General features: G+C 37.7%; 2 protein-coding genes and 1 long non-coding RNA gene across 5 annotated transcripts; 1 reads left to right on the forward strand and 2 right to left on the reverse strand.

Moving 5' to 3' along the window:
• Positions 1-4: 4 nt before the first annotated feature.
• LOC111272406 (protein YIPF1) lies at positions 5-3330 on the reverse strand (the record flags this gene model as incomplete). Its single annotated transcript, XM_022853843.2, has 5 exons — positions 3100-3330; positions 2726-2750; positions 1264-1451; positions 561-741; positions 5-261 (listed from the first exon to the last, which is right to left on the reverse strand). Coding segments are annotated over exons 1-5 (696 nt in total), but the record flags the coding sequence as incomplete, so codon positions are not given.
• Positions 3331-3536: 206 nt separating this feature from the next.
• On the forward strand, positions 3537-6596 carry LOC111272411 (mitochondrial import inner membrane translocase subunit Tim29). 2 transcript variants are annotated; one of them, XM_022853852.2, is made up of 4 exons: positions 3537-3687; positions 4434-4535; positions 5067-5214; positions 6177-6596. In XM_022853852.2, exons 1-4 carry the CDS (start codon positions 3576-3578, stop codon positions 6415-6417), a joined length of 603 nt encoding a protein of 200 aa, XP_022709587.1. In that variant the 5' UTR covers positions 3537-3575; the 3' UTR covers positions 6418-6596. The 2 variants fall into 2 exon arrangements, with proteins under 2 accessions (XP_022709587.1, XP_022709588.1); XM_022853853.2 differs by lacking the exon at positions 6177-6596 and adding an exon at positions 5542-6170.
• A 3392-nt stretch (positions 6597-9988) lies between these two features.
• LOC147751866 (uncharacterized) lies at positions 9989-12877 on the reverse strand. 2 transcript variants are annotated; one of them, XR_015315725.1, is made up of 3 exons: positions 12338-12877; positions 11752-11859; positions 9989-11196 (listed from the first exon to the last, which is right to left on the reverse strand). It is a non-coding gene; the product is annotated as an uncharacterized LOC147751866 (long non-coding RNA). The 2 variants fall into 2 exon arrangements; XR_015315724.1 differs by having other exon boundaries at positions 9989-11199.
• Positions 12878-12909: the final 32 nt, after the last annotated feature.

Below are 12909 nucleotides of genomic sequence, written 5' to 3' on the forward strand. Positions count from 1 at the left end.
GTATGAAGATTGCCATTGAATAGCCGTAGAGGCACATATAGCTGGGTAATGGCTGTCGCTGTTCCACGCCCTGATACTTGAGGAAGGCCCAAAGCGCAGACGGCAGAAGGAATGTGTACAGGAATACCGCTGATGCTACGAACGACGTCCGCCTCATGTCTGTATCTACTGCCACGCAAAGAGGTGCATTCTGGATAAATTGTGCGATACCGTGCGAGATCGCTGATGAAACGATTAGCGTAACAGCAATCCATATTGGACCTGAACATCCATTCAATAAGGAAAATGATAAGTACATCGATATAGCGTTAGCGAGGCAGGAAAGAGCAGTAGGTCATACAAATCCACAATGTAATGTCAATTTCATAATTACAGTTAAACGATAAACGTATTAATGGTGCACATAGCATGAACGAAAAAAAAACGAATCGACTAGCGATAACTACCGCGTCAATCCAGTTATGACTATGACTTCAACAATGATGATATATTGAACATCACTTACTGTGTGAGCCCCATTTCTCATCCCGACGGGTGGCATGTGTCTTGAAAAATCTTACCGTACAGATCAGGGCTGACTCCAATATTCTGCTCCAAGTGTCCTTTCTGTGAATAGAGGGAGGCTGCGGCTCTTTGCAGCACTTGATCGCCTTGAACATTGAAGAACATCCGGTAGTAGTTAATGGAGAAGATGCTAGCCGATTTCTCTGGTTGTGCACCGTCATCGGGACCGGGTAGCCGCTATTTTCATCAAAAAAGTTTAAATGAAAAAAGTTGAAAGTGTGCAGTTCAATGAGACGTATCACTTCATTGGCGGGTTCTTCGCTAGAGACAGTTATTTAACACAGTTATCTACTTAATGGATCAAGAAGTCTTGATTATTATTAACATTTCTTAACTCTTAACTTTGTGTAATTAAATAAAGGATAATCGTAAACGCCGGTTGAGCTACTAAGAGCACAAAGTAATTATTAGTTGCACATATAATCTGTCTTGTAACTACAAAATGGAAACTAATTATCTTCATGATATGTATCTAACCTAATATAAAATAAAACTTCATTGACCTTTATTTCAATCACGAAAAAGCAAGCTGGTAAATCTCAACGATTTAACGTTTCGCCTGTCATACAGAAGCACTTGTTATCTTAAGTTCGAATCCAAACCGATGCATAATTACGCTCACCTACAATAAGGTCTAGTTTGGTACATGTAGGTAGCTTGGTTTGATTTGTTCCGATAAACAAGGAATCAACCACTTACATCAAGGCCTGTCGGCGAGAAGGTCGTCTGTCCGGTGGTTGTTGTTAAGGGCGGATCAGCGTAACGGGTATTGTTATTCAGCCAAGTCCTGTTCGTACTACTGTTGTTGTTATTATTGTTGTTGTTGTTGCCTGTGATGTTGAACGGGTTTACGTTGTTAGCACCGTACATCCCGCCGGGCAGCATGTCTTCAGTATACAAACCGGATTGAAACAAGGACATTCATACCACAGGAACACAGAAGCGCAGGCACCACACGCAAGCACAACACAGAGAACGTAACGAACACATTTTTATACGACCAAAAGCAATGCGCGATAGAGAACACATTAAAAAAGGCAAAAGGACAGATTGATGTATTGTCGCGATTTCGGCTCATTTATTCAGAGCTGTTTGAAACTACTGCATCCGCCAAATGCAAAGTTAGTACTTAATCATACTATAGTCCTACTAAACTTAAGACATACAAGGTGGTCTCTGCCCAAGACAGGGCATGCATATACTTCATTTTACTCTGCTGGGAGCAGCCGCCAGTCGTCTGGAATTATGTTAGGCGACAATACCGGACGTAAACCTCTAAATATTTATTTAGAATTTTGGCCCGTCTGGTTCATTCTATTTAACCGTGGATTGCAACAACCGCTAGAATATGTAAAGGCCGGGGGGATTGGATTTTGAAGGGTGCGCACTAAACGAAGACGAAAATGATGGTGCTAGAAAACTTGCTTTAATAAATAAAACTATGTACTAATTACTATGGTCTACCTTTTTCCTTTTGCCATGGGAAAAATTCTTGAAATGTGTATTTTAACAAATAATATTTTCGTAAGTGCAGAGCCTTATTGAGCACAGACCGAATGGTGTTAACACCGAATATTTCTGATCGCTTGCAAAGTAGGTCTATTCACATGAAGAAACGCAATTGATTATATCAATTATGAGTCTGACTCATATACTTTCGTCTTGCATCGCGCTAAGTAGGCCTAATTTTAATATATTACTTAGGTATCTTTCGAATGACTGTTTGGTACATCGGCAAATAATTTATTGAAATGTCATTCGGAATATGTTTAGATGTCGTTGATGTTAGAAACATGCGTGTCGTTCCTGCATTTCACGTAAGATTAGCGAATTATGTATTAATGAGGCAAAGCGAGACTAAATTTGTGAAATGAAAACCTACTATACAGTTGAACTTGAATGAATAAAGCTGAACTTGAAAATGCAATCTCCGGAATCAGTGCAAGTTTAATTATATATGTGATAAGTTAAGAAATTTGCACATATACACTAATAAAAATGTTTATATAGTAACTTGTACGGTCACTGCGTACACAAAAAATGCACAGCCTCATAGCACAGATTTTCGAAATAAAAAGAAGTAAATTCATTTAGCTCCAAATTTTCCTTAAGTACTTCTACGACTGTATATTTTTCGTATTATTAAACTACAACCACTTACCATTTGCGCTAAACGGGTCATAGTTCTGCAATGACAATGATCATGAACAAGTATAAAGAGAATGGAAATATTATTAATGATGAGCTAACACAAAGGGACCAAACACAAGAATAAGGCACCTAATAACTAAATTTTCTATAATGGCCTATCATTCGTTTTACCCAAGATGCATCACCATCGTATAATAGTCATTTCCTCACAAATGTTTCCGTTTATAGAGAAATATATGTTTTCAGTTGCAGTCGCAAATCATGTGAAGGTGCTACGTGGTGAAGTGCTCAGACAGTTCAGATGTGTTGCACAAAGGCCAGAGTCCGATTACACATCTGAGTAGTCAGATTTTGTTGTTCGCTAATTAGTTGATTGACACTCACATCGAAATCAATGATCTGCGCTGTAGGCGGATTATTGCTGCTCATCTTTATGAACGAATAGTATGCGACTTTACGAAGCTGAAGCAATTAATTTCGAACAAAGCTAATCAATACATTAGGAATCAGCGGTTTTCACCATTAACACAAATGGTCCAACCTACACACAAACACTACTAAAACCAAACATTGGTGATGAGACGAAGCTGTCAGTTGGATTTGAATGGGTTCCCGTAGCCGGGAACAGCGGGCCACCGTCCGCTGGCGATGAGCAGTTTTTCCATATAGCTTGCTCAATTTTCAGGCAAGCATTTTGTTTGACATTAACGGTTGAGTTTACGCATGTCACCGAAATTCATACATAAGTTAAGGATTTTTAACACAAACAATGTAGCATGACTTACATTTCGAGCAATACCCGTCTGTCATTGATAGAGCGTATCTTACCGCTAAATTTAGCATAGACGATACATGGAAAAATGGCGGCCACCATACGGCGTTCGATCACTAGTTTTCGTGAAAAATTGAATCAAATTCAACTAAAAATCGTGCTTCCAAAAAAGTGGCGCGGCGGAAGAATTGAAAAAGCAGGTAACATCTTTTGTTTAATGGCTAAACGAGGTTTTTGGAAAATATGATCGAGCGGTGACGAGCGATCACGTTCTCATATCGCGCGCCAGTGTGTAAACGCAGCCTTTCGCTCAGCATATTTAAAATCGTTGCAGTGATTTCATTCATTCAGTACATACTGAACGTAACAACAATAGCGGCGATGTCAAAAATACAAGAAATCGGTCTTTCGTACTACAATTCGAAGATGATGGAGTTATTTTGAGTATTTACGGTAAATCGTATTCCAAATAATATAACCAAGTAGTCGTCTATATAGTATTGTTAGACCGACTATCCAAATTTTCATCTGTTTATTTCATTGAAAAAGGCTACGAAACAAAAGTGCAAGTATGCGTAAGAAAGTGCGCGAAAATTTTATTTGAAAAAACTTTTAAAGAAAAATGTTATGTTAACGAAATTACTACACTGTATGGTTGATTTCACACATTATGTCGTACATTGCATCGATTTATTCCTTATATCTTTCCTGTTTGTTACACTGATTACAAGCATCGTGCAGTGGTTCATATACTCAAAGCTAGTTACATTAATCTCAACACAGCATTAGGCAAACGCATCCCTTTAATCAGCAGTATTGCGCCATCCAGTAGGCAGGTATTGGTTCGTGCTACAACAGACACTCGTAGAATTAGTGAAAAGCAACTTCCAAACTTAAACATTCTATATACTGACTCTAATGCTTCGTAATCCCTATTTTTTTTTAGTGAAGTACTTCGAAGTGGTAGCTACAGATTATAAAGTCGCAGTAAAAGATGGAATCGTGGACGCTAAAGCGCAACCCAAAAAAGCTGCGGTTTATATGGGTGGTAAGAATTTGATTAATATACACAAAGGCAAGCTTACGACAATGATCTAGCTTTTTCGACGTGTAGCTTTATATCTTGTCGAACTGTTTCCCGTTCTTTTCTCCTATTTCTCGTTGAGGATATTCTTGAGTACAAGTACTCGTTTAGCATTTATCCAAATCTTAGTGGTCTTGCATTACTTGCGACTGCACTCATAATCGTATGACAAGAAATTAACTGATGAGTAAATACCATGTTACAACTAGTCCGCCTAGTTTATAACTGTTTCGGTTATGACACAGGTTTCGCATTAAGGTAGCGTGTTTTGGTTTTGTTCCTTTATGATTGAATAAATCCAGCCTTAATTACTGTTTTTTCGTTGAATCGGGGTAATAATTTTCGGATTTGAATCCAACCTATATGTATATACGCTGAGATCTAATCTGTCGGCATTCTTTAAGTGAAAACCACGGATATCAAAAACAACGTGCTTTCAACACGTAGAAATCCTTAACTTACCATCTTGTTATTATATACCTGTTCTCGTTTTAGCTGCTCTATTGACAACCAGTTTGATAGCCACAAATCCAACAAAATTGGACTTTATCGCTCAGACGACGGCATGGTCCAACGAAATGGCTATTATAAGCAAATCGATCAGAAATCATCATTCTGAAGAGCATCTCAAATCGATAAACGGGTACAGTTACCACTTTTAAAATACTTGTTTTTTTCTGGTATGTTTCGGGAATGCATGATTCTTCCTATAGTGATATTAACACACCTAACAAACCAGGTTACTTTAAACTTCGAGAGTCGACACTACACCCTGCGTCCAATGCTACTGCATCACGTACCGATTTTGCTACTTAAGCCTTTTAGCTCTCACTTCCTTGCATTCCTCCTGTATTTAGCCCACAGAGTAACGGGAGATGTTGTTCTTCAATACTATTGTCAGCATCGTTAGCTTCTCAGCAGGCACTTTGGGCTCTGTCAACGTAATGACATTATGTCCGTTAAACTACAGGAAATACGTGGTGGTCGATGTTGGAATCTGGAAGTAAGCGCAGTTCGTGCCGTGCTGTAAGAAACCTCCAGCCGTCGGAAGTCATGCATGACGGCAATACTGAATCTAAATCTCGAAATTATTATTCTAAGTCGTTTTAGAATCTAAGCTTGCTCAAACATATTTTCCATTATGTGCCAGCATAGGGCTTCCTTTCGGCGAGCAGGCAATTCGGATGGACACGACAAATTTAGTAATATAACATTTCTTTACTTAATTACTCGTGCTGTTCAGTGTGCTGATGGCGGAGCTTGACTTTAAAGCATGGTTTTTTCAACAAAAAGTAATTATATTACTTTTATAATATAGTTCGATAGATAAGAGCAATTTGGTAGGCAAGTGTCGTCTCGATTCGTTAGCATTTGGTGCTTAAAGATGAGAAGAAACTAAGTGTTCTAAGAAACTAAGTACATGTTATATTCAAACTATATGGAAGAATTACTTTGCTACGACTTAAACTACTTATTTTCATTTAGGGCTAGGTACAGTTTTTTCCGACTAATCTACATTCCGAACAATAGATAAACTACCTAACTCTACGATTATGTACATACAATATAATTGTACAAGTTGCATCTCTACATTTTTTTTTACAGACTATTAAACCAAGATCGCCTTGAACGATACAATCTAATCTTCTGCTCTCTGCTGGTCCGAAGCGATTACTCCCCAGAGTGTCAGCTCTATCAGGCGCAATGCTCTTTCAACGAGCCAACTTACTTCGAAATTATCTCTGAACGGTTGGTGGATATTGGTTTCTTCGGACGATGGTGGGGGATCAACTGGAAGATGTCCGATTACGACGTTAATGAAAATGAGTTTCTAAAAGGAATATAAAGAGAGGGCAATTTTAGACTGTTTTGGATTATAAGGAAACACCCTTGTTATCCGATCGTTCGTGTCGCCCTTAAAACCATAACTTATAGTTTCATAAGGAATTCTATCAGCTGTAATTGTAACTGATTGCATAGTTATTATCAAATAAATCATATACTATCTAATTTAATTGTAAATAATATTAGGATACTCTTATTTTACAGAGAATTTGTATTGCCAAGCATTAGGTATGACCGATAAAAACATGATAATATATTAGCTAATATGTGTATGCTAGTACATCCAGCTAATATGACCAGAAAGAAGGACGGTAAGCACATTGTTACTTTTTTGTTCACATCTCGAATAAAACTTAACTTTTCGGCTATGCCAAGTTAGGCTTCACAATGCGCGCCAAACCTTTATGTGAACACATAATAGACGAATCATAATTATTAATTTGCCTAATTTGACACTAAATTATTACAAGGCATTATCTTTTTTAGTCATTATCAGTTCCTTTTAGTGGTTCTTCCTAAAAGGAAAAACATTTTCCTTTTAACTTTATTTATTGATTGATATCTTGGAACGAGGTCATTAATGGCCTATATAGCCTCATTTTTGCCTCATATAAAAGCCCACTCTGTAGAACTTAATGAGTCAAATGCTAGCCCATTTGGGCACTTCTCTAATCTTGTCCTGTCGGTAGATAGTCAGATGCCAAACGCTGCATTTCGTGGCCGGAATCCATAAATGTAGTGTCCCTTCAATGTAGCGGCTGAATTTTATTCATCATTCAAACCATCTTTAAGTCTTTCTACAACAATTGCCGCTGTACTCGAACTGTAATTGATTGAAATACTGACATCTTATTGCATAACTGTTTAGAGTACAGTAGATTTTAACTTTTCATTTAGTAAGCTATTTGAAACTTATATTAAAACTTGATTTAGTAAGCGTTTATTTCGAACACCACGTATTTAACATGTCAAACGTAGAAAATTTTCAGTTATGTCCGACTATGTTACGAGGTAGCTAGCAAAACTATCCTAACATTTAGCTCAAGAAGCTCCACCCTTAGGATATTTTCTAGGTTTAACTATAACTAAACACTGATTATGTCAGACTGTATACTTGTTTAGGCAGGAACCTAGCTATCCATTGCCACCAAAATCTTCGAAAAAATCGTCTACAAGCAACAGTTGAAGTTAAAAGTAACATTTTTCACGATGTTACTTCTTTTTTCCAAAATATTTTTTTGTACTGACCTTTCTTGTTCTGAATTCTAGCGAAACGCCTTTATATTTCACAACGGTGGTCCGGGACTAATGTGCCTCTGTGAATAAAACCTGCCTTGTAATGGCATAGGAAAAAGATTGTTGTACCAACAGTTGAAGACAGTGAAATGTTTTTAAGCAAAAGGGATTTATTCTTAAGATTATATTATTCTATCTAATATTTACCTTCAGTCTTAGAATTCACGCTGCCTGTTTGGTGTATCGATTAAAAACGATATTACACTTACTTTGCGTAACGTTCCCCTTACGTTACCCGTTAACTGCGATGGTAAGGATCGAAATAATCATAAACGAACTTGATAACGTATCTAGTACATATATGTTGAGACAATTGACAGAATACCGCATTCGTGGGGAAATCTACTAACTCGATCGATTCCTGATAGTCGATAATGCGTAGAGAATAAATCCGATTATAGTTTGAACTGTTTTGGCTCACTATCGAAGCACCATTTGATTAGATTTAATAGTCGAAATATTATTTTGACTTTTTTTTTTTGAGAAGTCGTTAGTTTCATAGACCTGAGGCTGCAGATTTGATATTCAATTAAGACACGCTGACTTTTGAAATTATTTGAGTTCTTTGTATTGGCTTATCATGCAGTTCAGTTTGACGGAAGCGAAAATATTTAATAGTAATAGTCAGTCAATAAATAGAAAATAATAATTTAAATCTGTTGATCTTACCTTTCAAACTTCTCAATAATTTTTCATTATGCTACCGTAAAGCTTTCATTAAACGCAAATAAAGAATGTGTACCTGAAAAATGTTTGAGTCCCAACAGTAAGTAGGAATAGCTTTCGGTTGGTACGATCGCATCGGATCTTCGCAGTTTTAAAGGTCGTCATATTTTTCTCGTACTCTCGAAAAAAGGGTTTACGAAAATACTGAATATCCTTGAGACTCCTCTCGCGGCAGTGTTTAGGCTTAGAATACGAGGCCCGTTGATTTAGCATTTTTAATGTAATCTCTATTTAGAATACCATGCGGTAGTTAGCTGATACTATCACTTAGAGACAGCAATAGTTGTATTACGTTACTATTACTAACGTGAAATAGGTGGTCATATAATAGTTCCAGGTCTTTATCGGCTGAAAATACATATCATTTTTCCTTGATCAGTATCAAGCATATATCACGATTTGCCTCTCTGGTACTCATTGTCATACCATCGGACAGCTTAGCTAAGAACGTGACAAATTCAGCCGGAGTGATCGGTTATGTCGAAAAAATACTATCTTGTAACTTTCCAAAACTGACACCCATTTTGCTAACCTTCTGAGTGTGCTTTAATGTCTTTGGCTATTTCTACCCTGTGAACAAGTCGTCGAAACCGTAATGGGACTACGGCCTTGCGTCCACTGCAAAAACTGGCAGGGGTGGGTTTAGAACTAGAAGAAAGTTCCCCCAACAGACCTATAAAGCATCATGGACAAAACTAGAATTTGGACCAGCGATGGCCATCAGCGTTTGAGTGGCTCTGACGAACAAAATAGCAAAGGATTACCTTTACGCTGATAGCTTTAGGTCGTCCATCATACTGAAAAACTATTATCAATTAGACCTGATGTTGAAAGGTTAAATGAAATTAATCAACATGTTTCATTACTTGATTTATAATCTATCCACCGGGAATTCACAGGTTGAGCAGACCATTTTCTATCAGTATATTTCATCGCTTCCTTAATAGAGGTAGTACTCTTCACAGAGTTACACATTCTTACTAAATAACTATTTTTAATAAATCTTAACGTTTGGCGGTAAAATGAATATTGGTGCCTGTGGCCTAAACAAAATGTTTCTTTTGCTGAACTCTCCAAGATCCTTAAACATGAAACTCCGGTTTCATGTATGTTAGTTGGAAAAATATATACTTTTAGTTCTCCGGTGTACGGCAGTGAAGATGGCTATTCCATGCAATCACGATTCAAAAGCGCCCGAAACGTTGTTATCGATCGAAGAGCGACCGAAACATCATTTCGACAGAATTTGCACGTTGCCGCGGTAAATTGCTTTATAGGAAATCAGAGTAAAGCACATTTATATTCGTGGTCGGTGCAACGCGCACACAAAGACCTATGCATCTAGAATTTGATTCGTTAATCAACCGACGCTGCTTAGTAGTTAGGTCTAATACAGATTGACGAACTCTTTTTATCAACGCCAACGTTTTCCTTATTCATAAAGCCATGAAACGATATAAACAGAAGTTCAACATGATAAGGAAACAGATGACCGAACGTAATTTTTAAATATGTTATTCTTATTCTTCACCAACAATACGCGTAACATGTAAATATCAAATTCGAGATGATACCATGTGATTTATTGTCAACAGCATCTTCCGTTGCGCTGCGCATAACATAGCGTTTAGTGATCAACTGTAGAAACAGTTCGCTGAGTGGTTAATTGAAAGACATGATAAAGATTCGATGCGGATAGACCTACCCCATTGTGTGTTAAATAGGAAAAAAAAAGTGTGTTACTATCCGCTTTGCGCTCTTTGCATCAAGTCGAACACGCGTCTGAGTTTAATAAAACATTGCGTTTATTTTGCCGCGAGTGAAGCTTATTGCAGTAGAAATAATGAAAAAATGAGATAAGTCGTTTCTAACGAACATAATTTTATAAGACAATGGGTTATACAAAAATGAATTGATAATTCGATAGGAAAGTGCGTATGAGAAGATATGCGAATACTAGATTGATGTACAGCTTTAGCGTGCGCGCTTCATTTTAACTGCGTTCCAAACTTTCGATTAACGCTGCGCCCGAAAATCGCTAGCTCAGCTTCAGAAGAAGACGTCTTTGGAGCCAATTACAGATTTGCTTTTTTCAAGCTTCGAACAAGAGAAGTGATATGAGGTCAGCTACAGTGACACGGTTATTTCATGACCGTAGCAGCTCAGTGCTAAAAGGCTTCCTCAAAACCCTTAACTGCCCGATAGCGTCCTCTTACATATAATAGCATATGATACAGTTGCGTTCTATCTAGTGGCAAGTAAAGTCACTACATTTATCTTTTGTTGGTTGTCTTACTTTACACTGTACACAGCAATGCCCACACAGGAAACACCCTACTCAAGATCTCTCCTATACACTTCTGGGCGAGACTGTGGCTAGCTCATCATCTATCATTTTCAGGCTGACGCGCCTAACTAAAGCTCGGTATTTGCCGTTTATGTCCAGTGTTTTTAACTAGCCACTAACGTTTGAAAAGCAGTTCGGCACAACTCTTCAATGGACAACCCGCACTTCAAGAGCCATTTTCGGTTCACCTCCCAAATAACACCTATCACGCAATTAATATATAAGTCAAAACTATACCGCATGTTGATTTTGGGCTTAAGTTGAAATCGTGCCCCATCGTTTCACACACATAACGTATTTTCCGCCTCTTTGCACTTCGAACGTACAAGCGCCTGAAAAGAGATGGCTTCGGAGTATGCCTCCCGGCGATGTATTCGTGCTGAACCGGCACTGGGAAGCTGAAGCCGCTACCTGCTGAAACAAAAAACTCCTCGTTCTTATGCATTGCATCGCACTTCTCGTGATGACTGTTGCTCTTCAGATCTATGTTTGTTAGCGGATGAATTTTAATCAGTATTATTAGGTATCAAGTCATTTGATCTTCGGAGTGTGCGGACCTATAACATGTAAGCTACTTATGAAGCCAAATTTTATTTACAAAATGTTCTTTTTTTTTTGTCTTCGTTAGTAGGTCGAGACACGTTATCTGAATAGACACCTATACCTTGTAAACGCACAAGCTCGTTCGTACCTACATTCGCGTAGAACTATGTGTTTATTCTTTGAACCTCTGTGTGAATAGTTTATATTCTCCAATGGATTTGTTTATGCACCATTAAAGCTAAGCGCTTGTAACTTTAAATATCTTTGTAATCTGCGAATACAGAGTCGTTAGCGCGAGAAAAGCTTCGTTGGCAGTGACCTCCAACGGTTTTCGTCAAAGCACTTCAGGAGGCTGATGGCGGTGTCGGTCCCCTGTATTTCAGTTCAGTCTACTGGTACGCTGGCATGTTCCGTTGGGCTCACCATTGGTTGATTTGCCTCGCTTCGAAGGATCATTTTTTTGAAATCAGTTAATTTATGCGCCTCGTTTCTTGGTTCCGATGTAATCATGAGCCCAATATCGTCGAATTGCTGCAAATCAAGTTCGGTTTTTGTTTGTTACTGAAGCCAAAGGCTTTACTTCATTTAAGCGGTAAGCTCATTTCGCACTGGTACTTATATAATATTATATAATTTTACTTATATAATTTTATAGAGCGAATTTTTATTTAGACTTAGCAACGAACGATATGGCCATATGGCACAAACTGAGGAAATATCAGTATCTAACTAAACGAAAAAAGTTTTTGATAAATAGCTCCAGTGTATACACTTCAATATTTCTAGACTCTTTCCGTTTATTTCTCTTATAAATAATCTACCTGCAGGAGCAAATCTACGATTTTCTAGGACGAAAAGAGTCGCGCTGAGCCATTGAGTTCGACTCAGTTGAAGGATTTCCAAAATTATTACCAAAAATTGACGAATACGATTTTATTTCTTGACAATATAATTAGAAAGGCAGTTTTCGTAAGGTTGAACTTCCTTGTTGATTTTGAATATAACTTACCTTTTTGGGGGGCATTGAAGGTTCCAATGGGTGGGATTGGAAACTTTCATAGATATATTCTATTTCGCATGGAGGAGAATCAGCTCAAGCTACTTTACGTAGGCAGCAATTTCGAGCAAACTTTGTAGTTTCTGTCCTTTTTTGTCGATTATTATTACAGTTTGCCAATCGTGTTCTGTGAATCTCGTACTGATACTCGCTGTTCGATTTAGAAAGCAGATCATTGGCTAGAATTTTGTGAGCATCGGCCACCTTATCTTCCTTATCATCTTGTCCTTCTTTCTCGTAAGCTATAATAGTCAATTTTATTGAAATGAAGTGTTATTAATTTAGGATTTGCATATGAAAGTATTTTATTAAAGTTTAAAAATACTAACCGTTAGTAATAATGAATAGCTAGACTATTCGTATATAAATGAACTTGTCAATTATGTTGCTACCGACATACTTGCAAGGATTGAATTTAGTGGATACAGTAGAGCCTTAGGTAGCAGACAAAACTCGTAAAGATAATCAAATTAGTTCACTGTGACAGTTATCGTTCCGTGTGACCATATATACCTGAGCGAAGT

This window comes from Varroa jacobsoni, unplaced genomic scaffold, assembly GCF_002532875.2.
Source record: "Varroa jacobsoni isolate VJ856 unplaced genomic scaffold, vjacob_1.0 contig02182, whole genome shotgun sequence".
Lineage (NCBI taxonomy): Eukaryota > Metazoa > Arthropoda > Arachnida > Mesostigmata > Varroidae > Varroa > Varroa jacobsoni.

Coding starts and splice junctions, on each gene's coding strand:
- LOC111272411 (XM_022853852.2), top strand. CDS start 3,576: ATGGCGGCCACCATACGGCGTTCGATCACTAGTTTTCGTGAAAAATTG. Junction 4,536..5,066: donor AGCTGCGGTTTATATGGGTG/GTAAGAATTTGA, acceptor TTCTCGTTTTAG/CTGCTCTATTGACAACCAGT. Junction 5,215..6,176: donor CATCTCAAATCGATAAACGG/GTACAGTTACCA, acceptor TTTTTTTTACAG/ACTATTAAACCAAGATCGCC.